The sequence below is a fragment of the Anabrus simplex genome, chromosome 10, assembly GCF_040414725.1.
Source record: "Anabrus simplex isolate iqAnaSimp1 chromosome 10, ASM4041472v1, whole genome shotgun sequence".
Classification (NCBI taxonomy): Eukaryota; Metazoa; Arthropoda; class Insecta; order Orthoptera; family Tettigoniidae; genus Anabrus; species Anabrus simplex.
This window is the reverse complement of record NC_090274.1, coordinates 20,049,355-20,076,384: the sequence shown is the minus strand read 5'-3', so window position 1 is coordinate 20,076,384 and position 27,030 is coordinate 20,049,355. Positions and strand designations below refer to the sequence as shown.

Genomic DNA, 27,030 nt, shown 5'->3' with positions numbered 1-27,030 from the left:
CACATTTGATCCAAGAGTTAGGAATTTATTTCATGTTCAGTGAACTGTATCAACAAGGATGTGATGATCCACTTATTCAATACAGTATAATTATCAATCATCAATATGGGCCAAAATTAAATTAATTTCGTAAGACAGTGAAATGTAGCGAATATTTGTAGCATGATACGTTACCCTATATATGGATTAGGAACATAACCGTGTGAAACTGACTAGCATGATGTATATTTGTCTTGTAAAGAATACAGAAAAAGACTTTAAATTCCATATTAATGAAGACAAAATTAAAATCCGTCAGAAAGTGGACTGGCGTCCACACCTTAAAATGTGCGAAAGTCACGAATGTTGCACGCGCACCATCGAGTTTCGACTCGATGACACAAGTTGGTTGAGTGTCTGATTAAAAATGACGACTAAAGCCATTCCTCCCAGTCGCACATGGTCGAGAGTAATCTCACTGTCTAAAAGTGTGATCAGAAAATGCTTCTACAAACATTTGTTTTATAAAGACTGTGATCTGCAATAATACTTTTGATGTTTTTATTGGCCCCCCATTCATGTTTACATATTTGTTGTCTGGTGTTTTTTACACCTTACAGCACACCCGTTAATTTATAAGCCCCAGCAGAATATGTTTTCGTATTTGTTCTCTCGTGTTTTTCACACCTTTAATACTTTCCTGTTGAGAAATTATATATATAAATAGGTTTCTCACGGCATAAAATGCCCTCATGTCGGAAAAAAATGATGTAGTGTTTCCATATCCCTGTTGGATAAGTGTTATTCGCATATTCAGCAATACTTTTCATCCCTTAACATTTTTTTGTCCCCTGCAGAAACGTCTTAACGAGGCTTTACTGTATTCCAAATTAAGAATTCGAAGAAGGAAATGTGCTTACATACCTGCCGCTGATCTACACGGGTTGTGCCATCTAACCTGAGGTAGATATGGCCATGAAAATTGAGGAATGCTTCGAGAACATCCAACATTCTTGTCATCTGGGTAAATATCAGTACCCTGTGGTGGTCTGCTTTTAATTGCCGAAGTAATCGGTCTAGCACCTGCAGTTTACCTGCAAATTACAACATGTACATGTTATGATATGAACTAAATAACGCAATATATAAAAAAATATGACACTGAGTTGTAGCAAACATAGGGCCAATCATCGCTATAACAAAGACCTGATATAAATACTTGCAGCATAAATTAATACTTTTGTACAGCGCACATATATAAAACAATGTAAAAATATCGTAAATTAACTTCACATGGTAGTCATTTACTAACTCAAACTTTTAAACCACTTTATTTAGTCATTAAGTATAGAACCATCAATTTTACATGGAATGCAAGCGATGTTTCCTTTCAAAAATCCCATTCGTATTACCGTATCTCTAGACTGGTCTCATGCACTTGATTCAGAAAGTAAATGTGTGATCAGATATTCTAAGCCATGTCTCTAACTGCGGTAAACCTCAATATTTTCAAGGGAATAACTATACATTTCTCAATCTGTTAACATGAAGTCACTCATCCCAACCATACAGAGTAACCTTTCTTAAACCTACGTTGGTTTCTTTATCACCTGAGTTTGCTCCACGTTCATCATCAACTACCTAACTATCCCCTCATTAACAATCCCAGGTTTACCTGGTTTACTTCCACTCTTGTAAGTCCCTTGCCAAGAACATCTCTTAAAGAGCAGCCTCCTCAAGGAGTGTAGATGACCAGATCCATGACAAGGTTGAAGCACAAGTAAGTTTGTCAGAGGCTGTCTCTTTCCCCTGCAAGAACATCCATCCGTCCGTCCGTCCATCCATACTTCCCCAGTCACACATAATAATAATAATAATAATAATAATAATAATAATAATAATAATAATAATAATAATAATAATAATAATAATAATAATAATGCAAAAACCAAACATATTTAAAAACCACATATGAAAGAAGAGAACGTCTGAAATGTTACTCCAAACAAGGTAGACATAGATCACTTAATTTGTTATTTTCTGCCAACATCAATGCAAATGCTGCTTTTCAACCCAAAGTTGGTTAGTGCACTTTGGCTAATGAATATGTGACTACCTACAAAAACCCTAAGATTGTTCTTTAGAGATTCATTTTCATGGCAATTCAATCTGAATCATATTTCATGATTGGATATTGAATTTTCATGATTGCACTGTAATCATAATCGACTTTCAACCTATTATGTCGCGCCTAATAGGTTGAAAGTCGATTTCAATATTTCACCATTGTTTTACACTTGAAAGTCCTCAAACAATTAACCAACTCTCCCCACACTGTTGGACTTAATTATTCTGAATGTGGATATAAGTTGGTGGCAAGGGAAGCGAATGGTGTGAACATTACATGACTACACCTTTTTTCCATCCTCTCATCTCACATATATAAACCGTATTGTTACCTTACTACAATGTTTATTTATCAACAATGGTCATCTCCATATTTATTCTATATCTACAAGGCTGCAGTAGAAAGTTTTGGACCCCTGTAGTTTTCATTGTTTTCTATCTACGAGAGATGGCTGGTCACCATTCATTCTACTCAAGAACATAATACGAGAGAGAGGCACGATACGAAGAATATAATGCAAAAATATGTAATTCATATTTCAAGCTTAAATATAACCTTCCCCTGAATTGTTTAGGCATAGTTTACGTCGCTGACTTTATACACTAAATTTTGATAATATTTAATACGATATCTAATGAAATAGATTTTAAAACTCATTTCAGTTTTTCAAGCTCCATGAAACCTTTTGACTGAGAACAAACCAAATCACTCGTTACTGTATCTGAATATACTACTAGTTATAGAAACACCACACCAACCTGGGCCATGAAGCGACAAAAGTATCGTCGCGCCCTAACAACAGTAACTGACACACACACTGCCACTGATTAGTGTGCAGTAGAGGTGCTCTGGCCTACTCGGATGGGGATAATAACGTCACCTAGTGTTGCCAGATTGCTGTTGGAAAGAAATGGCTCGGTTTTTCAGACTTATTACCTACAAAACCGTCTTGCTCCTATCCAGAAAGCCTGCTTCATTGATGGTGGAGAGAGGAAAAAACCCACTCAGCTCAAAATTATGAGGGGAAAGAATCTTATTTTATAAAGGCAAAAAATTGCAAATCTTACAAAATAAGAATAATTTCCATACAAATTCTTTCTCAAAATACAGTGGAACCTCGATTATCCATTCCCGGAAACTATGCTTGCCCGGATTATTCATTCAAATTATAGGGTCCTGCGAACATCCTAATTAAATCATGTTGTAAAAATCCTGCATTAACCGCTCCTCGAAGAAATGATTACCTGAATCAACCGCCCAGAAATTTCAGTCGTATCAACGCTAAATACTCGATCAAGTGTTCAAGAAAAAAAGTATCTCACGAAGGGAGGGCTACGACATACCCAGAGATGCCAACTTTCAAGAAAGGCAATACGTAATGCACCCGTTAGGGCACGGAAGGGGGCTTATAATTTCTTTCCCCGTGATCTTACAAACTTACATATCATTGAAAAAGTAATGAACAACATACAATTCCACCAGACGTAAAAATTTATAAAGACTGGCATATAAAGAGTGTATGATTTTTTCTAAAGTAACAGGTAATCTGCAGTACACATCTGAGTGGAAGTTGAAGGATCATTTCTTTTGTTGAGTACTGTACTTGCTCTCTTAGCAGCTTGTTGTTCCTGTTTGGTAAACGTACATTGGGGACATGCTTTTTCTTTTGATATAATGTGCATCCTTTGCACTAACAGAGCGCTTAACAGTTCAGAGTTCATACTAGCACGGAATTCAGTCTTGTTCTTCCTCATCACGTGCATCTGAAATATCGCGGCTACACACACTACAAAACACGTGCGAATGAGATTTTGAGAAACGCAGTAAACAGGGCCATACATTCCAGTATCCATGCCTCATTTTTTTGAACTATTTTTGGTTTATTACCGTACTAGCGTCACTAGTCACGGTAGCGTCCTTACACATATTTTCCTGGACCAGAAACCGCTTCGTTATTTCAAACCTATCGCATTCCGTAACATACGATTAGCATATATCCTAGAAGAGCAATATATGTAAATTTGGCCAGCAAAATCGCAATAAATACTTCTTGAACAGTCACGCACACAGTATTCACAATGAAACTGAATTTGTTACCACTTTGCCGCCAAAACAAAGACAAAAGAAATCTCATACTTGCATGGAAGTCTGATCATGTGACGAAAAAAGACAACTCCGCAAGATAAACCACTTCACAGGTATCTATTTTTCGGTACTAGAAGCACACACTGCGTTTGGTGCGTGAAAACTCAAAATATTTCATAACGAAAGGGGTTTAAATGATTACTGAGAAATCCAAAAAGAATATTCTGAGAATTCGAGCTGTAATGGCATTCCTTGTGTATCCTTTCAACACTTCATACATTTAGATTTAAAAATCAATAAAAAATCGTAATTTGTGGTGTGTGATTTGTAAAGGCGTAATTATGGTGGGTGATTCGTAATTATTACGATTGAATCAACTGTTAGGAGACAGAGCGTATTTCAGCAGCTCTACTTGAAGACTGAATGAGTTTCATCCAATGTTTGACTTATAAAACATCTACATCATGTCCTGGGTTAGATATTATTTTTTGACTTTTTTCTATCGTATAGCCGAACAGGTTTTTGGCATGACCCACACGGCGCTATATAATATAGTCACTGGGATTTCACACAGAAATCAAAATTGCTCCTTAACACAAATCTAGTATTTTAATATGATCGGATACGATTGCATTCTCGAAACCAGAAGAAATGTTAAACATACGAGACGATTACTGTTTTGTGCTAATATAAGACTGAGATTTTTACGTTTACGTTTTTATGTTAAAAATTCCTTATAAAACCGCACTCGTCATATTTGTCAAAACATATTGGATGTACGGGTGGGATGTGTCAGACCCTACCCACTGACGCTGGGGTGTATGCAGGTGAACTTATCAGAAGCCCTTATAAGAGGAACAGTCTGATACGGGAGATAAATCTCCACAATGGAATTATTGTCCGCCTAGCAATTCCGAATGGAAAATTCTAAATTCCCATGAAGGGAATTAGATATTTTTCAACAAGAGAGCTTGTCAAAAACGTCAAAACATGTCGGATGTAAGGGTTGTCAGGCGTTTACTCTATTAACCAGCGTTTCGTCTTAGGTCTGACACTGGATTTAATATTAAGAATTTTATTTTTTGTCCATATTGACTCGAGATTTACAATGCTTATAAAGTTAAAAGTTTCCACCCATTCAATACATTAACATAATTCAATTAAAACATCACATGTTTATTTAAAATATCATGGTATACATTATGGGACCGGTTTCGGCACAATACTGATGGTGATTTAATAGGAGGGGACGGTGTTGGTGCAAATGGTGTAGACAATAGTGTGAACAATGATGCCTGGGGTCCTTGTGTAGGGGCACAGAAAGATATTCCATTTACAAACCAGGAGCGTCTAAATCTTCAAATTAATACTTCTACAGCCACACCATAGGAGTTTAACCGACTGTTCTTAACAGACGAAGTTCTTGATTTGATGGTACTACAAACTAATATCGATGCAAATCAAACACTAGTGTCTGTATATGTATTAAGCGGTCTAGCCGTTTGAAGGAGTGGGTACATACTACAAAGGAGAAAATGAAAAGTTTTTATAGGTTTGAGATTGTGGATGGGTCTTGTAAGAAAGCCTTCATTATCAAATTAGTGGAGCCAGTTTTCTGTAAATGGAAAGTAGTGTAGTTGGTAAGGCAATGCCAAAAATCGTTTTCAGTTACTACTTTGGACCCAACGATGCTTTGGCTGGAAACTTGTGCAAGATTCAGCCACAGTTAGATATAATGAATATGAATTTCAAGAGTGTCAAAACTCCAGGTGAAAACCTCGTAGTTGAGGAATCAATGATTCCATGGAGGGGTCGTTTATCAATTCAGGCGATTTATGCCTGATAAGGCACACAGGTATGGTGTTAAAACAATTTAAGCTGTGCGACGACACGGGCTACACCTACAAAACCAGAGTATACGCTGGTAAAGGTACCTTGAATGCTCAGAATACACTAACATGGCTACTCAAGTTCTAGTGCAACTTATGGACCCGTATCTGGACAGTGGTCGCTTTCTCTGCGCCAACAATTATTATACATCAATTGAGTTAGCTGAGGTGCTACTGGATCGTAAGCCACATTTTCTTGGCACACTTAGGAAAAATCGAAAAGGTTTACCAAAGTATGTTGTAAATGCAAAGCTTAAGAAGGGAGAACTCCCGTATTTAAATTCGTATTGCACATTCCATGTCAAAAAATAAATAAATAAATAAATAAATAAATAAAAAAAATCTGAGACACCATATGGCGTCACGCTATATTTTATCTTTCGTAAAAACTGATGTGACACCAAATGGCGTCACACATGATCTTGGTATGGTGAGATAAAATTTATTTAGTATATCATATAAATACATCCCAAGATTATATAAACAGCTTACAATGCGAACAACTGCTTTGGCACCAGCGGAATACTATTCAAATACATGCCTGTCACCAGTGGAATAGTGTGCTACAATCGGCTCGGCACTCAACGTGTTTATATAGGGATAGAAAACAATCGTCGCTATAGCGGAGTTCTCGTTATATACCGTACTCGTTATAGCGGACTTTTACTGTATTATAAAACTTTAAAAGTTAGAACATAATGAAGTTAGTCTTACATGGGTCTATGCCATGCATGGAGGTTGGCAGCATGCGAAGAAGAGATGGTCTATACGACATATGGAGATCGGTATCAATCGGTTAAGGAGAAATACTGTTGGGTAGGAAATATTTTCAAGTAACAACAACATTCCAGACAACGAGCAAGTTGGCAAGGCCGAAACTTTGTGTTATAAAAGGGGGAGGCTTACACTTATCGATAAACAGCACAGAAAATCAATTTCCAAAGTTTCAACCTCACTGAGCACACATCCCATCTAGCTAATACCAGGGTCAAACCTGAACACCACAGTCAGTACCTTTCCTGTCTTAGTACTTTTCAATCAAGGAACAAATTTATAGCTGTGTTAGTGCAACATTACACAGTTGAAATACCATGCAATAAGAAATAATGCTACAGAGTTTCACTTACCACAGTCGTACTGAATAAGCCTAGGGTCAGGGAATTGAGTAATCATTGCACTTGCTATAGGATGAAGTAATGCACACTTTGACGACAACTCTTGCTGCAAAATCGCCTGAGTTCTTCTCTCCTCCCAGAGTCGAGACGGAGGTGGATGGGATACGTGGAATTTAGGGACTGGTGCAGCCACCGCAGGAACAAACAACACAAACCTAAAAGGAAATGTCACACAATAATAAACAATACCATTAAAATAGATCAGTAGATAGATAATTACATTTCAAAGCACATTAAGAACATCGATCAGGAACAATTCAATAGTTAGTACATGAAGCAATATGACATGGCGACCAGTGTCACACACAAAGGTAAAAGTTCAAAAATAATGCAATAGGAAAGAAATGCTAGGAGGTAAGCTTAAAAGGATCATAGGGAGATTGGGGAATGGCGTGGGCCAGAGAGGGGTATTGCGATTACATGAAGCTGGAATTCGAGTAAGGACTTCCAAGTCGTAAACTGTAGAAGTATTGAATATCTGATATATATTTTACCAGAATGAAGAGGTTTTGGGAAAGGAAGAAGATGATGCAAGCTAAATCTTCAGTTAATTCTTTGTTAACGTAAATGTATTTGGGTTTGATTGAAGTGCTCCAATGTGGGCGTAAACGATGTAAATAAATAAATATTATAATAGCAAATGAATCACAGTCCACAAACGATAACTATAAAAATCAAACCAAATCCCATGGCGCAACAGCCCCGAAGGGCCATCCCACCAAGCGATAGCCGCTCAGCCCGAAAGACCTGAAGAATATGACGTGTTGTGTGGTCAGCACGGCGAATCCTCTCGGCTGCTATTCTTGGCTTTCTAGACCGGGGCCGCCATCTCACCATCAGATAGCTCCTCAGATGTAATCATGTAGGCTGAGCAGACCTCGGACCCAGCCCGATGATCCAGGTAAAAAAAACCTGACCTGGCCGGAAATCAAACCTGGGGCCCCTGGGTAAGAGTCAAGCATGCTACCCTTACACCACAGGGCCGGTGCAGAAGTGATGCGAAAATTCTCTCCGGAACCCTAGTGTTTATAATACCAACATAAATGGACCGTTATTCCCTACAGGAATCAACATCTATGTCATTGCTGAGAGAAAACAGATTTGAAAGGAGGGCAAGTAGTTACTCTTGTGAAACAAGAATTAGAAAGATATGCAAAAGTTAAGGAAGAAAACCAGAGTGTAAGGCTCATCTATTAGAGATAACAGGCAACTTGAAGTTTTTTGGGTGCAGACACACAGAAAGGGTGATGCTGATGCAGGAGTAAGGAATGTGATAATCAGGTACGTGGAAAACAACAGAGAAAGGAACGTGATTGTAGCAGGCGATCTCAATTTACAAAATGTTAACTAGGATGGTAATGTAACTGAAAGAAAGCATGACAAACTAATGGTAAAAATAATTTAAACATGAAGGAAAAACTGAACTAGGTGATGGAACCAACTAGAGGGAAGATTTAAAAGGGAAAAAAAAAAAAAATTGTGGGGGGGGGGGTTGATAGGAAGCCTGCAATAGTATGCATATTAGGCAGTACCATAATCCGACAGGCATGAGGTAGTTAAAAGAGACAAAGAACACATGTTAAGCAAGAAAATGAACAATTAAGGGCACAAAAAAATTATAAAACAGTTTTTCGTTGTGTATGTCCGTGCACAGTGAAAGATACAGGGTATGAACCATTTCTAGACATGAGATGATTAAAGGGCGGAAAAAAAGAGAAAAAAACGAGAGAGAGAGAGAGAGAGAGAGAGAGAGAGAGAGAGAGAGAGAGAGAGAGAAAATATGAAAACCTTTTTCAATGTGCCATATTAAATAACAACAGTGCATTAAAAGGTGTGTAAAACACAAGACAAATATAAAAATATTTGTAATGGCGGCCCATAAAAATATGAACGTATCACTGCATCTCGCACTTTTTATAAAACAAACCAAACCCCATGGCACGACAGTCCTTGAAGGGCTTTGACCTACCAAGCGACAGCTGCTGAGCCCGAAGGTCTGCAGATTACAAGGTGCCAAGTGGTCAGCACGACAAATTCTCTCGACCGTTATTCTTGGCCTTATAGAACGGGACCGCTATCTCACCGTCAGATAGCTCCTCAATTCTAATCATGTAGGCTGAGTGAACTTCGAACGGGCCATCAGGTCCAAGTAAAAATCCCTGACCTGGCCAGGAATTGAACCTGGGGCCTCCGGGTGAGAGGCATCCAAGCTACCCCTACACTGCGAGGCCGGCTTTCTAAAACAAATGTTAGCTTAAATTTCAGGTGAGTGGATTACAGTATTAACTCGTGTATTACAACCCTCCTGGCTTTTCGAGATGAAGAAAATGAAAAAAATAAATCTCTCATACAAGACCCCCCAATATAATTCGTCAAGAGAAGAACAACGATTCCGCTTTGAAGCTGGTACAATTCTTATTGCAGCTCTGATGACATCGCACAAATTTGTGAATAGTTTCGTCCGCGCGACCCACACAATGAAAACACGTGTCATAGTCATGTGGTACATCTGTTTTAAAGCTAAGTGTGTCCGCTAGCATAATGGTTAGCACAATTAACTGCCGTTCTCGTGAGTCTGATTTTGATTCCCGGTACCGTACTGCCAGAGATTTACGAATGGCAGGAACGTTGATATGCGGTAAAAAAAGGTACATGTAACTTCCCTCCACTGGGGAGGTGTCTAAAAGGAGCTGCACCACAACGGTATGAGGAAACGATACTTTAAGGTTAAGTCAATATTCCACCTTTACAATACCATAAGCTCATTGTCTATTTATTTAAACAACATTATTAAATAATACGGGACATGTTTCGTCTAACTTGTAGACATCATCATTTAATTAGGATGCTCGCGGGATCACGTAATTTAAAAGAATGTTACGGGAAAATGTAGTTTCCGGGAACGTATAATCGAGGTTCTACTGTCATTACCTTCTAACTTTTGAATGGAATGATAAAACTCGGTAGAACTGTTCATATATTTGTCACACACAAAAAGGCAATAGTAAATTCAATTTGAAGGAAATTTCAACAGAAGAAAACTCGTTTAAATTGGCAAACTATTATGTTTTAAAAAAATTAAATACAGTGAAACTCGGTTAAGAACTTCCCGCGTAAGAAGTTTTCCCGGTAAAACAGTTCAAATTTTAGAGCCACTTGAGACAGAAAACGTCCGCTCAAAGCAGCTCCTGGTTAGAAACCTCCAGTCCCCGTGCAAGTTGAACCCGGTGTTAGACCGTTTTGAGCCTGTCATGGAGCCTCTCCGGGCTTGCCAAGGCCATATCACGTCACGCTATGACAACACCAACACCAGATGCTCGCTTTCACCTTGTGGAATTGAATCGAACCCATCAGTCGTAATTTCCACTCCACCATTTACATCAAGCAGAATAGAATCGAATGGGATTCTACGCGGGAAACACAAAGCATGCAATGGATGGTTTCATAAAACATTAATGCAGTAAGTTGATGCCGCGATGGGGTCATTAATCGAGGTGGCATCAACATTAATTAAAAACCGAAAAATGTATTTGTCCACAACACAGCAGCTTCTAATGCATTACAGTACTGTTTATTAGGAATACATGAACGACAACCGTAGGGAATGCCACTTACAAAATTGTTCACGGAAAATACTGTACATTCCAAGCCATGTCAATTATTGTACCGACATACCGTACTGTATTTGGACTCCAACAATTGCAAAATGAAGTACCGTATTGGCCTAATCTACCACAAAATCGAATATTCTAACCAGTTTGATTTTGTATGCAGTTATCAGACTGTGCTTCATAAATAAGCTTCTGATAAGTTCACCTGCATACACCCCAGCGTCAGTGGGTAGGGTCTGACACATCCCACTCTGAAGAGTCTAGTGTCAGACCTAAGACGAAACGCTGGTTAATAGAGCAAACGCCGGAAAAGCCATCCATCTAATATTTGATCTGATTTAGCTTTAGCATGCAGAGGATTAAAGCAGAATAAACTCAATATTGGCTTGTCCATGCAGTACTTGCGAAACAGCCAGAAACTATGCCCGTGGCCGTGACAACCAGTAGGAATGCAGGGGCGATATAGGCCTATGAATAGGTTCCAAGAATATCTAAGAATAAGTTGCTGATGTCCTGTCTGCTACCATTAACTTGAAGCAGATGTCGGGGGGTGCGAAAAACTGAGCGGTTTATGGAATGTTCAGTCAGCGTGCCTCAGAACACATGGAACGTAATGTGGGAAAGGGAAGGGTTTATATATATATATATTTTTTGTAAGTTGCTTTACGTCGCACCGACACAGATAGGTCTTACTGCGACGATGGGACAGGAAAGGGCTAGGAATGGGAAGGAAGCGGCTGTGGCCTTAGTTAAGGTACAGCCCCGCATTTGTGTGTATGAAAATGGGAAACCACGGAAAACCATCTTTGGGGCTGCCGACAGTGGGGTTCGAACCCACTATCTCCTGAATACTGAACGCACCTAAGCGACTGCAGCTATCCAGCTTGGTGGTTTATAGTTCAAGAAAGCAGTAAAAACAGTCAACCCTGGACAATTTCTTTTCCAAGTAGGAGCCTAGACTTCTGTGTTTGGAAATGTATTTAATGTCCAATGCAGTATGGAATTTACGTACAGTCACCATCTACCGTTTTAATGTTCTTAGTATTTCTTTTATCTCTTGTGCAAGGTTTTATGTAATATGTTCCCTTCTCTTATCAAGAATTTTTATAATACAGTATGTTCAATTACAGTATTTTACTTTACCTCTAAAAATACATGTCATGATAATAATAATAATAATAATAATAATAATAATAATAAAGTTATTCGTTTTACGTCCCACTAACTACTTTTACGGTCTTCGGAGACGCCGAGGTGCCAGAATTTAGTCCCGCAGGAGTTCTTTTACATGCCAGTAAATCTACCGACATGAGGCTGTTGTATTTGAGCACCTTCAAATACCACCGGACTGAGCCAGGATCGAACCTGCCAAGTTGGGGTTAGAAGGCCAGCGCCTTAACCACTCAGCCCGGCTAATCATAATCTAACACTGTATTTATATTGTGGCTGTCTTTTAGCAGCTCTTATATATCACGCCATTTCGGTATTGTTCACAAACAAGGAAATCTGTTGGCTGTATGTTTCACATGTATGTAAGTTTTTTTTTTTTTTTTTTGTGGTTCCTTGAAAAACTTCTTAACAGAGTTTCACTGTAGTAATGAGTCTATGACCTTAATCCCTATCAAGATTCAGAACATTCTTCCAATAAGAATTAAGAAGTCAGCCACATTACATTGGTACCAGAGCTAATTTTCATTCACAGTCTCAGAAGAACAAGTATTTATTGTTTTATAGTGGACCGTTTTATTAGATAAACATCTCCGATCACGGAGAAAAAAAAAAAAAGAAAAAAAAGACATTATGTAATAGCTATATTTCAAGTGCCTAAGTAATGTTAGAATAATAATTGAACATCGATTTATTTTCATTTTAATAAATTCTTTGAAATTGTGAAGTACTTCCGGTGAAGAGGAGAATGATATGTTCTCGAAACATGTACAATTAATTAACATAGTATCAACAAGACATATTCTTTATATCCTGTTTTTCAGTGCAGTATGTCATAATGAAATATTGCTTGTAATTTATAAATACTGAAATACAGCATGTATATAAGCTTTAGGACACCTGACTATTGTAACTGCCTTAGGCCTCTTACCAAACTAGATTTATGCTCAAAGCACTTGCCTTGTTGAACGGGTTTTAAGGTTTAATTTTTTCCAGAATTCTTTTTTGGAAAGCTTTGATCTGAATTGAGTTTTCGTCCTTATAAATATGCTGAAAAATAGTTTCATAGTTGGCATTGTTATGTGGAAATGATAGGATAAAACAGCATTACTTTAAAGATTCTGTCATGTTTAATAACACCACCGGGATATTACATCTGTCTTGCCAGTGCCCAATGAATACAAATTCTCTCCAGCTATTTAAATAACAAGGGAAAACGTGGGATTTTCATAAAAATACAGATATACTAAATCTGTTCTGAAAATCAGAAGATCAGTCTCTGCGACCAGGAGAGAGGGAGGAAGGACCAAAAATACGGTGTCTCCTGCTTCAATTGGGGGAGTTGGCATGTCCGTGAAATTATGTCAATTGCTTGTTTCCATTGTTTGCCATCCTTGTCAGTATTGGCATCATCATCCACGATAATGAGTGGTTCAGCCTCAATGATGTCCTCAGAAGCGAGAGGCACACAGAGTTGGACACACCGCAATCTGAGTGATCAGTGAGTGGCGAGCCTTCTTCCTCTGAGAACTAGGTTCACGTAGAGAAATTCCAAATCCCTCTCTCTAAACCCCCCCCCCCCCCATTTCAGCACTTTTAGGGGAGAACTGGCTGATGATTCGCCAGTCGTTCTTGAGGATGACAGAACCCTGATCGAGGTGGAGCAGTCTTCTCCAACCGAATAGGGGAACGCTTTGGCTTCACTTCTCGCTATTTGGGGCAGCTGAAGGAGGGCTGGAAGGAGATTTTCCTGCCCTTGAAGTTTCTCCCGCTGAACTGTTGGGGGGACTTCCCAGCGGGATGTGCCTGGGAAAAATTCTTCTCAGACAATTTTGGCAATGTCGCACTTGTTGGTTTGCATTGATCTGCTGTCCTTTGGGTAACATTCTAGATTTTTTTCTCGTCGGTTGGCTTGCTTGTGGTGTGGAAGCTACAAAACAAAGGAGACCAAGAATTCTGGAGGAGCAACTGACTGGAACTTCCTCCATGACTTTGGATAAGAAAGTTTATCCAAGGTCTTAACCTCAGGATCTTTTTCTCCTTAAATGTAGGACATTCCTTGGAGCGAGGGGCCAGTTCAACAGTGCAGTTAATGGACACTGGTGGTGGTGTGCATTCCATACCGGCATGCACCCCTTTTCCACATATTGTGCATGTTGTTGATAACTGGCAGCATGGTGAGCCGTGGCTAAACCGCAGGCAGTTACAGCACATAAAGGGTGAAGGAAAGTACGGTCTCACAGTGCGGGTATAAATCAACACCTTAATACATTCTGGCAGTGTGTCTGAAAAGTTAACATGAAAGCGCCAGTGTCACGACAGTGTCATCAACACGCCTCTTCAGAGTTTTACGTTGGAAACACTTCGACGAATAAGGCATAGGATAAGAATAAGGGACTTCACCTTTCCAATCTTAGCATGCACCGGCCTGAATATAGTAGCTTTAAAGTGCTTCTTACTCTGGTATAGCGTAGTTGTATTCATAAGCACACAACCATACCGGAATTTGCTCATTTCATCCAGTTCACTAACGACACTCTCCACAGCAGTACTGATCAAGAAGGGATTATCCAGAAGAAAGCTCTGTCAAACAACCATGGTCACAATAAGAAATCAAGGCAGGCAATCTTCAGTCACTTCCTTTCTGTGTACTGGTCGCGTAAGTAGCGAGGGGAAATATTCGGTCCACACTCAGCAGAGTCCAGAATGCCAAGGTAAGCCTTTATACCCCATGAGGGCGCCTGGTATCCGGCGGAGGTCACTAAAATGCATCACTGCGTTACGAACCAAAACTTGTGATTGAGAGTGAGTGTGTGTGTGTCAAAGCTACATACATAAAAACTATCCAAGGCAGAGAGATTGGCTAGACAGTAAGAAAAATATAATTGAAGAAAGGTAAGATAGAAACGTAGGAAGACAAATGATGAAAAAAGACCAGACACCTCTTGGGCCAATCGGGATCAACAAGCAAAACAGCCACCACACCAACGTCCCTAAAGGGGTGGGGGATTCAGTGGAGGGTGAAAATTTTTATTCATACGAAGGTCGACCAAATATAAACAGGATCTTTGTTCCTGAACATCAACAGTTTTGTAGGACTGGCCCCGCACTTCTGCTATGCTTAGGCAGGACCATTAGGAGTGACGAGAGCGTGCTGTTAGATATTTCCCGCTGAATCACCACCTTCATTGTGCAACGCATAATTATAAAATTTCTAGCTCATGAAGGAGTTAAAGCAGTGGAAATTTGCCAGAGATTGACTGCACAGTTTGGTGATCGACATTGTCAAGGACGCACGTGTTTGCCTGACATAAAAATTCAAGACTAGAAAGTGTGGAAAATCAGCAACACAATCGCCATCCTTGGAAGAGCATTACAGGCGAAAACATTTGTGCGGTTAAAGACATTACTGACGACAATCGATGGGCGAGAGCATTAGAAATTGCAGAACAAGTCTGAATCAGTTATGGGAGCTGTCAAGCAATCGTCACAAATGACCTACAGTTCAATGAAGTGTGTTTCAGTTGAATCCCTCAATTTTTGACTGAAAATCTGAAATTGTGACGTTTGGAGGTCTGTCACAGGCTTACAGGAAGGCTTGCGAAAGAATGTGATGCATTTTCATAGTCTGATCGTTACCTGCGACGAAATATGGGTCCACCACTACACTCCCGAATCCAAACAGGCCAGTAAGGAGTGGCAGAGGGAAGGGGAGGCAGCACCAGTGAAAACCAAGACTCGACAGTCAGCGGCAAGGTTCTTGCAACCGTTTGTTCGATCGGCGAGGCATTTTGCCGATTGATTTTTTGCATGAGCAACGCACAATCAATGTTGCTTACCACTGCAAGCTGTTGCATATTGCCCCAAAAGACCGAGACCAACCAATTCGACAGGTCATCCTCCTCCAAGACAATGCACGGTCCCATACTGCAGCTCCAACTGTCCCCAAGCTACAGGAAATGCACAGAACTACACTTGATCACCCTCCCCACAATTTATAGGGACCAAACTACAACTTGTTGTGTTGATCATGGCTGCAAATAATTAAATAAGTAGAACGTAAATGTTAAGAGGAAGGCCAAAAAGACTCAACAATTTTAAAAGTTCCAAGAAACGCATGAAGCTTCTAGCCAGATTTCTCGCTCTAAACTTTAAAGTGTTTTACAACATAATTGTCTTCCTTCACCATTTCAAGTCTGATCAACAGTATTGAGATTTAGTCATTCAGTGTTTAAAAGAATTCAAGAATTTTATTGTAATTAACCTAATTGAAAGTGCACAGAACTGTCAATTTACTTGTTCACAACCAAGTTGTTATTTTATATACTATGTAATAACTGATCTTAAAGTACAATATAATTTTTTCGTAAACTAGTTTTAAGACCGTAATTAAGTGCAAATAACTTAAATAGATTAAAGTCAGGATCCTGAACTAACCTTGAGACATTATTATGGCTGATGAAGCCAGGTAGACAGGCAAAACATGTACCAAATACAGAATTTACAACAAGGATGAAGTCCTAATTATAAATGTATTTTATGTATTGAATAGGTGAAATTACAAATAAACACTTGTATTTTTACATTTAAGTGGTATGCTCTGAGCTGTCAGTGAAGAAATGGCATGGAATGACATCAGTAGACGAACAAATTTGAGTGGTGTCTTGAAAAGTAGGAAAGATCACAATACGAAGATAGAGCTGAAATTCAAGAGGACAAATTGGGGCTTTCATTTATAGGAAGGGGAGTTAGAGATTGGAATAACTTACCAAAGGAGATGATCAATAAATCTCCAGTTTCTTTGCAGTCACTTAAGAAAAGGCTAGGAAAACAACAAATAGGGAATCTGCCACCTGGACAACTGCCCTACATGCAGATCAGTAGTGATTGATAAATTCAGGGGCATTACTTTTCACTACTCCACTACTCTGAAAATGTGAAGTCTTAGCAGGTACTGGAAAGTGATGCTGTATTGTGCTATCCTTCATTAGTAACTAGCTATTAGCCATGCATTTCTGAAACGATTCGTTAACACTCAAGAGCTTTTTAATTTACAACTTAATAGTGTTTGTATTGTGACTGTCCAGCAAGGTATCAACATTCGCTACTGCCTCAAAACTGGAGAGGTGTGGGAAAGATGAAGCTGAGACAGGAGAAAGCGTGGCATGTCAAATGTGAAAGGGCTATTTGTAATTTTATTGTAACATCGACAGTGTTATGGACCGTGAACTGTTACCTCAAGGCAAAATGACGAACCACTGGTATTACATGGAACTCTTGACAGTGTTATGCACCGTGAACTGTTAGCTGAAGGCAAAATGACAAACCACTGGTATTACATGGAAGTCTTGAGAGTGTTATGCACCGTGAAGTGTTAGCTGAAGGCAAAATGACGAACCACTGGTATTACATGGAAATCTTGGGTCTGAGAGAAATATTTCCTGGAGCCTCCACTGTGACAGCTTCACTATCACTTTTGATTTGTGAATTTTTGACAAAAGCGAAACTGAGCTCTCCCGTGCACCCTATTCACTTGCCGTAGCAAGCTGACTTGCTCTGAAAGGACGATTTCTGTCAACCGAAGAGATCGAACTGAAATAGTAGGTGCATGCAGTCACGCAAACTAACAGAAATGGGGCTGGGAGTATTTTATTAAGAGGATACAAAGCAAAACAGGCTGAAGGTAAGCCCCCCTCCACCTGCAGCAAGTTAATTTTTGAAGAAGTCTCCTAATCTTGGTAAAGAGAGACTACAACACATGTGTAAAGACCTTACACTGCATTTAACCCTTACACTGTTATGCCCGAGATATCTCGGGCGTGGATATGCTTCACGTCCTTGCTGCGCCCAGGATATCTCATCGGTAACTTTAGCTGAAGTTCTGAAAAGGAAATATATAACTCTGGAGTTTCCTTTGTTTTTCAAACCTGAGAGGCAACAAGCTACGTCTTTTAGCAGCATAATGGACCATCAGTCAAAACGGAGACTGCATTTTAACGCTATCTGCGGTCATATATTTGAAATAATGCACTCAGCTCAGCGCGCAACCAAGGTTGGCAGTCCCGCAAAGCAGCTATATCCAGGGTTTGTAAAAATGGCTTCAAGTAGTGGACGGCATGTTCTTTTCGAGTTTGAACTTATAGAAACTGTGAATACCCTTCAATCGGAAGATGAGTACTCAGATATCAGTGATTTCAGTAGTGATTACAGCCCTAGTGACAGTGATAGAGCTGAGCCTCTAGTTCCAGCTCCACAAACCTGGAAAAGAATTCATTCCGAACCTGATTTATTTCAATGGCGCATGGGTAATACACAGTTTTGATGACAGTTCATCGGGCATATCATTCGGTGTGATTCATGATGAACCAACGGTTTTAGACGTATTTCAGTGCTTCTTTTCACGAGAAATTACGGAACACATAGCAGTTGAAACAAACTAGTACTTTGTATTTGTTACGCAAACAATGCCACCGTTTCCAAGTTCAAGGCTACCGAAATGGAGGGAAACCACACCTGAAGAACTGTACGTCTTTTTCGCCGTGACAATGCTTATGGAAAGAATGAAGAAACTTGCAATTCTTGAATACTGGCTAACTGATCCTCTAATAATGACCCCGCAGTTCTTGGATTTCATGTCCAGAGACAGGCATCTCTTATTATTGTGGTTGTTACATTTCAATGTCAACAGTCAGCCTAGATAAAATAAAGCCTGTAATTGACCATCTCAGAAACAAGTTCAGAGAAATGTTAAGCCTGTTTGAAAACATTTGCATTGATGAAAGTTTGACGCTTTTCAAAGGCAGGCTTTCATTCATACAGTTTATCCCATCTAAGAGAAACTTATTTGGAATAAAGACATTTGTTATCTGCAATTGTGAGACTGGATATGTGCTGGATGTTATTGTTTACAGGGGTCAACTACAGAAATAATTCCTGAACGTGAATTTGGGGTATCAGGTGCAGTTGTCTTGACACTAATTGAAAGGTACTTGCAGAAAGGACATACATTGTGGATAGATAACTGGTATTCAAGTCCACAACTGTACGATCACCTGCACAAAAACAAAACCAACACACATGGTACCATCAGGAAAAACAGGAGGGGTATGCCGAAATTTACTAAAACTGAAGAAAGGACAACTGAATCAGAAGTGACAGATAACATGATTGCCATCAGGTGGTTCGATCGTAAGGAAGTTTGTATGTTGGCCACGCGACATACAGACGACATAATACCTACAGGGAAGGCGGACAGACAGACAAGACTGCCTGTAAAGAAACCCCATTTCATTATTGACTATAATAAGTACATGCGTCCTGTTGACCGGACAGACATGATGACCAGTTCTTTAGAGTGTGTGCGGAAGTCAACTAAATGGTACCGAAAGTTCTTTTTCTACCAGCTGGACATCACTGCTCTAAATTCTCATGCCCTCTTCTATGTCAAAACTGGACAGAACATATCTCTGGAAGATTTCCAGCTACAGCTTATAAGGCAACTCATCCAGAAGTACCACGTATCTAGACAAACCTGTGAAAGAGGATGTCCTACATCTGGTGACCAACAACCCAGACTGACGGAGCGACATTTCCCATCCCCTGTACAACCTACTCCAAAGAAGAAATTTCCTACAAGACTCGGCCATGTTTGCTCCAACACAACAACTGGCGAAAAGAAGAGGTGAGAAACCTGGTACATGTGCATCAAATGTGACGTGGCCCTCTGTGTTCACTCCTGCTTCGAAATATACCACACATTAGTGAAGTTTTGAATATGGACACATTGGAGTGTCTGTAAGTTTTTAACATTACTGTAATAATGAAATGTTCTCTGATTGATTTTTATTAGGAAATAATTGGTCACAACCGATCTACTCAAGGCGATGACCAGTGAGTACTTTGTCTATTATGGACAACCCTGATTTGAAAAATAGCTAAAATGTCTCACATTCGTAATTGTTGAAAGAGCGTTGCACAACTTGGTGAGAATTTAGCACTTGTGATAGAAGAATAAAGAACTTTTTATAGGAAAGTGCATTTTTGACTCACACGGACAACCCTGATTTTTTCTGTTAATTTTTGTGCAAAAAATAAAACTGAAAGCTGTTCTAGAACTAATTGCCAGTTCATGCGAAATATCTTGCACAATTTTCATATTATTCATGTATTTTGAGGCATATTTTCTAAAAAGAATTCAGCACGGAGGGTTCCGATAGTCCCTCACAATATTAGCAGCGAAAAGGTTAACACATCAATAACTCAACACTGGCCAGTAATGGAATAAATTACACACCATACTCAATTTCTGCAGTTATAACCTGAGCAGTATTACTTTTCAACCCTACCTAACTAACCAAGCAACTCATTAACTCACCTTGAAAATATATCACGAAGTTCATCCACATACTCCTCAGGATTATGCACAATTGAGACAAGTGCTTCAGTTTGAGAAAAGTACTCATCAAGTCTTCTATGTGGTATTTTCGCTCTAAGGCAATGGGAATAACCAATGCCCTTAAAGAAAATAGGACTGGGACTAGGTTTCAAGCGATCCACAATTTGGACAGACGCTATTAAGTCGGCACCATATATAGGACAGACCTCACAGCGTCTCTCGTTGATATCCCTTAAAAGAGCTAGTTTCTCCCTCCTTCTCCTCAGTTTCTTCTCTTCCAGGTCCGGCTGTAAAACAAAGCCTGGATCAGTTATTAGTTTTCAATATGTTGAACTCATATTGTACAAATTTTAAACAAGGTAGATATAAAAAAGAGACACTAGGAAGGCAAGTCAATAATAAGTTTCTGCAATTTTGAGCCAATTGTCTTCAAGTTGACACTATGGTATTGTGTGCTCACCAGTCGCTACACAGCACCATTGTCTACGTTTGTGATATGTTTCAGCGTTATCAGATAAATACAGCTTGCGTTGTTGCGAAGTAAAGATGGCCACACCACTCTCTGCTTGCATCAAGGAAGAACCACGTTCCGTCATCCGTTTTTTGTAGTCTGAGGGTGTACCAGGAGCGAAAATTCATAGAAGACTTTCAGTGCTATATCGGGACAATGTTTTGCAACAGCAAGGCATTTACCAGTGGATTGAACAGTTCAAAAGGGGTCGCACGAGCGTGAAGGATTTGGGAAGATACGGCTGTCCATCTAAAAGTTGAAAACTAGAAAAGCCGCTGGAATTGATAAGGTTTCGGGGGATATACTAAAGACAATGGGTTGGGATATAGTACCATATCTGAAGTACTTGTCTGATTATTGTTTGCATGAAGGAACTTTACCAAATGAGTGGAGAGTTGCTATAGTAGCCCCTGTATATAAAGGAAAGGGTGATAGACATAAAGCTGAAAATTACAGACCAGTCAGACATGCATTGTATGTAAGCTTTGGGAAAGCATTCTTTTTGATTATATAAGACATGTTTGCAATATTATTAACTGGTTTGATAGAAGGCAGTTTGGGTTTAGGAAAGGTTATTCCACTGAAGCCCAACTTGTAGGATTCCAGCAAGGTATAGAAGGTATCATGGATTCAGGAGGTCAATTGGACTGTATTGTGATTGACTTATCTAAGGCATTTGATAGGGTAGATCATGGGAGACTACTGGCAAAAATGAGTGCAATTGGACTTGACAAAAGAGTGACTGAATGGGTGGCTCTGTTTCTAGGCAGTATTATTGGACATTTATGTTTTCTTATATATATCAATATGTGTAAAGAAGTGGAATCAGAGATAAGGGTTTTCGCAGATGATGTTATTCTGTACAGAGTAATAAATAAGTTACAAGATTGTGAGCAACTGCAAAATGACCTCGATGTTGTGAGATGGACTGTAAGCAATGGTATGATGATAAAACGGGGATAAAAGTCAGGTTGCGAGTTTCACAAATAGGAAAAGTCGTCTCAGTTTTAATTACTGTGTTGATGGGGTGAAAGTTCCCTTTGGGGATCATTGTAAATACCCAAGTATTAATATAAGGTAAGACCTTCATTGGGGTAATCACATAAATATGATTGTAAATAAAGGGTAGAGATCTCTGCACATGGTTATGAGAGTATTTAGGGGTTGTAGTAAGAATAAAGGATAGAGCATATATGTCTCTGGTGAGACGCCAACTAGAGTATGGTTCCAGTGTATTGGACCCTTACCAGGATTACTTGATTCAGGAACTGGAAAAAATCCAAAGAAAAGCAGCTCGATTTGTTCTGGGCGATTTCCGACGAAAGAGTAGCGTTACAAAAATGCTGCAAAGTTTGGGCTGGGAAGAATTGAGAGAAAGAAGAAGAGCTGCTCGACTAAGTGGTATGTTCCGAGCTGTCAGTGGAGAGATGGCGTGGGAGAACATCAGTAGACGAATAAGTTTGGATGGTGTCTTTAAAAGTAGGAAAGATCACAATATGAAGATAAAGTTGGAATTCTAGAGGACAAATTGGGACAAATATTCGTTTATAGGAAGGGGAGTTATGGATTGGAATAACTTACAAAGGGAGATGTTCAATAAATTTCCAATTTCTTTGCAATCATTTAAGAAAAGGCTAGGAAAACAACAGATAGGGAATCTGCCACCTGGGCGACTGCCCTAAATGCAGATCAGTAGTGACTGATTGATTGAAAAAAACGTAAGTGATGCCAATATTGAACAAGTGCGTGATATGATCCTGAATAAAAGACTAGTGACTGTTCTATGAATTAGAGCAAAAATGCAGACACTTACTGACTTGCCCTCATACATTTCAGAAATTCCTATAGGAGCATTATAGGATTAAAATCACCGCCTCCTCACATTCGTAAGTTTTTCTCCTTACATCATTCCTCCGTTGTTACATCGATTTTAAACTTCAGGTAATATTTGATATATTTCAAAATCAGGATATATTTATGCATGATGAGAAAATATAACCTCCACAAAGAAATAACAGCCACCTTGATGTCTTTGTGATGGATTACCAAGCAGAACGGTACAAACTTTAAAATCCACCTGTTCAGCAGTCCACCATGTTCAGTAATTTGATCACTATTTTTCCTCAGGTGTATAATATTCAAACTACTGGATTTGAAAAGCACAAAACATTATCATTAAGTGAAAATAACAATATCCTTTCAAAAAATTGGACTGAGGTGAAAACCAACATTTAGCAAACCCTTATAGTGCTGTATGTATGTTGAGTATTCAGCCCAAAGGCTGGTTTGATCCCTTACAGCTCCACCAACAGCTGTCATAGATAGCCCAGGTGTCACTGAAGAGGAATACTAGGGAAATGTTAGTTTCCCGTTGCTTTCCGCATTATAGTGCTGGCCTTGCAAAAATAAACAATTTTAATAAGAACCCGGCAAAAATGGGAACTTTTAAGAAACTGCAGCATGTGGAACAGGGGAAGGCAAAAAAGACTATGCGCCACTGTGTAGGCTACCTGGAGCCACCGGCATTGCCAATGCACTATGAGAGACTGTCTCATTACCAAAAATTGATGCCCGCCTGGCCTTAGTAGAGAGAGACTACAACACATGTGTAAAAACCTTACATTGCATTTAACATGCCAGTAACGCAGTGGCCTCCACGGTATGCACTAGCCATGCGTCTTGGTGGGTGTGCTATTTACCAACTGATGAGCCCAACTTAACACAGTGGGGCAAAACGCTGGCAGCCAGGAATGAGTTAGCTGGAAAATTTATTATGTCGAATGACAGACGCGCACGCACGCACACACACAAAGCGTTTATAACAAACTTGCTAGGCCAACCCTCTACTATGGATGTGAAGCATGGATTTTAAGAACCTGGGATATTTCAAGAATCACAGCAACAGAAATGACATTCATGTGCCATACTGATGGACGCATCAAAATCATAGAAAGAATGACGAGGTGCTAAAAGTACTGAAAAATAAACCAGTAACTGATTACATCCACAGTTATCAGAAAAACTGGAAGAGTCGTATACAAAGGATGGAACCTACGAGATTTCAAACGAAATTCTCCGATATCAACTCAAGGGAAAAAGTTCTATATGACCTCTGATGAAGAGGCGGTGCAACAACACAAGACTATAATGGGACACATGGCCGAATACATGAAAGGAGGATGATCTGGCATACCTACATTTCTGAGAGAGCAAGATTACCGAGACTGAACTGTACTTCAAAACGATAACACTTAGGCAAGCTCCCAAGCACTGTTGATAAGTGGCTGTTGTAATGATGAACAACACAAGAAAAAAGACCTAAAAGCCCAAAAGCCCTTAAGTTGACTCTCTTCCATGTTGGACTAGCAAGGAATGAGTTTAGAGATACTGAAGAACTAGCAATAAAACACTTCAGACAAGTGCAAGGAGAGAATAAAGCATTAAAACTAGCCTAAAATTTTTAAAATAATCGTAAGGGCACGTGTAGGGAAATAATGAATGCTCCTAAAACTGGTATTATCTTCAGGGTTCTTAGCCCATTCTCGCATGTTGACAACAGTCTACATGGCAGCCATCTCAGTACAATTTCTTTTCCACCTCCAAACATTTCTGCAACTGATGCTAATAGCTGATAAAACTGCACATTGTTTTAAAGAAATACAAACTTCACAGAAAATCAGAGAAACAAAAAGAAACTGCGGCAAATTTGGGCATCTGCATAGAACCTATCCAAGGAATACACCACAGAATCTCACCAAGCTAACAGCCGCCTGCATTACCCAAAATTGATTTCTTCAAGTGCTGCTAGTAGAGGAAAACTGGCAATTTCTTATCCATACAAAGGCCAACAGTACATTCTTGTACCAAATACAAAACTTGTCTTTGCTTGAAAGATGCATAGCAACTGCTAAGACAGGAGTATTGATCAGAAAGCAAAGCATCTATGTCTGGCCCAGAAAGGACCATCAATTCTACACAATTTACTCAGGCCAACAATCACTGCATGCAAAAATCTACCATCAATACTTGCCCATCTATGAAACTGTACAAGAAGTGCCCTCCTTTGAAAATCTCTACCCATTTTGGTTCATGAATAATAAGAATACCATACAAAACTTGCAGCTATTGAGAGGGGGGTGAAGAGTGGTGGTTGGAGTCGAAGAGAACGATGACCAGAAACAGAGGGCACGTTCATCCTTGGCTAGTTTCACAACTGCCTGAGACAACTTCTTAAGCTACTGAATTCTGGAACATGTTCTAATGTATGTATTTATACCTTACTAAGTATTGAATGGTGGAAATATACAACATTCCAATGAAAGGAATAATTGGAGAATTATTTTATTATTTAATATACCCCAAAACCACACCCGGGTGACTGGAGTGGGACGATGATGTTGATGACTACACACCAACTTATATCTGTTTAAGGTCCAATGTCGGACTCATCGTTAATTTTCAGTTCCGGTCCCGTGTCGGACTATATCCGACGCAACTTTAAGGTTATATATTTCGTATGCTGGAGCAGAAATGGCGCAGAGCCTTATGCAGTATACAACCTTGGCATTTCTCTCTTGCCTACTGCCAACTGCTATTCATTCCTTTAAGCTGAATTATGTTTTTTTTTTTTTTGGAGATAATTCCTCACTGTCACTGCTGTGTTTACTTTTGTTATCAACACGGCGTCCAGCAGCCGCAGCATGGAGCCTAATAATATTTACGAACAGTCATGTGACAGTGGTGATACCGACGATGATTTGTTGACGGATTCTGATGGGGACATTAGTATTCCTGAATCTGAGAATGATATTTCGAGTGAGGAGGAGGAAATTGAGGTGGAAGATAGTGGTGAAAGCAGTGATGTAGGGGGTAACTAATGGAAAGTTTATGGAAAAGGTGACTGTTCCTTCCAAGTATTCACACAACAGCGCTATGGGATACATGCCTCCTACGACAGGAAAGAAGCCGGTAACTCCTTTGGATTTCTTTTTGTTGCTGCTCCTGATTTCACTGTACTCCGAAATATGTAAGGAAACTAACAGGTATTAAAGGAATGTATTGCCACACTTATGCCGTTGCAGCAACATTCCATACGGTGGGACTGGGTCGATGTTACCGTAGCTGAAATGATGGCATTTCATGGTGATCTGCTGAATATGGCACATACAAAAAGTAAAACTCTAAAAGTACATTTTTCAGACTTGTGGCTCTATTCATCAACCTTCTGTAAGGATATTTTTTCTCGGAAACTATTTCTCCAGACATTCTGGGGTTTTCATATTTCACCCCCTCCACAATCAATGGTTAAAAAAACGAGTAAAGTTAGAAGCGTCTTAGAATGTATAGGGAAATCATTCTTGGAATTTTAAAGGCCAAGTTAGTATCTGTCAGTTGACGAATCGACTGTAAGCTTCAATGGGCATGTCCTTTTCGAAACGTATAATCCACAAAAACCAACAAAGTGGGGGATTAGGATATATGTTATTGCTGATGTATTGAATGGGTACGTCTTGTCCAGGATTCCTTACTTTGGCTCGTTTACTACGCTAAATTTACTTTTCCCTGGTTTGACATTTGGCAGTAGAATACTTTTACAGCTGGTGACAGATGTACTTCATGTTACTCAAGCAATAGGTTATAATTTGTTTACTGATCGATTTTATACTAGTATGGACCTGGCAAGAGGACTGTTGAAAAGGAAAATTCACCTAACTGGGACTGCGCTATTGAATCTGAAGGGACTACCATCTCAGCTGAAAGATGGGAGACTAAATCTGAAGCACCATGAAATCCGTGCTCTATGCAAAGAAGTTCATGGTATTTTCGTGGAAAGACAAGTGTACTGTGTCAGTTCTTAGTACGTGGCACAACCCAGCAATGGTGGAGGTAGTCAGACACAACAGCAATGGGCAAGGAGAAGAAAGAATTTTGAAGCCTGTTGTCATTGTAGATTACACAGTCAAAATGGGAGGGGTCGATCATGCTGATCACTACTGCCCATCTTATGGTTTTGTAGTGAAAAGCCTGAAGTGGTGGAGGAAGTTTAATTCTGGGTGTTGGAGGTAGCTTTGGAACAGTTTTCACCTATAT

General features: G+C 39.5%; 1 protein-coding gene across 1 annotated transcript in view; it reads right to left on the bottom strand.

The window, feature by feature from the left end:
• The window catches only part of dom (domino), a 485,316-nt gene that overhangs the window by 163,342 nt on the left and 294,944 nt on the right, over positions 1-27,030 (bottom strand). The window contains exons 23-25 of the mRNA XM_067154429.2: positions 20,409-20,716; positions 7,209-7,411; positions 904-1,073 (exon numbers count right to left, since the gene is read on the bottom strand). Coding sequence (XP_067010530.2) covers positions 904-1,073; positions 7,209-7,411; positions 20,409-20,716 — 681 coding nt within the window. The remainder of the gene's footprint in view (positions 1-903; positions 1,074-7,208; positions 7,412-20,408; positions 20,717-27,030) is intronic.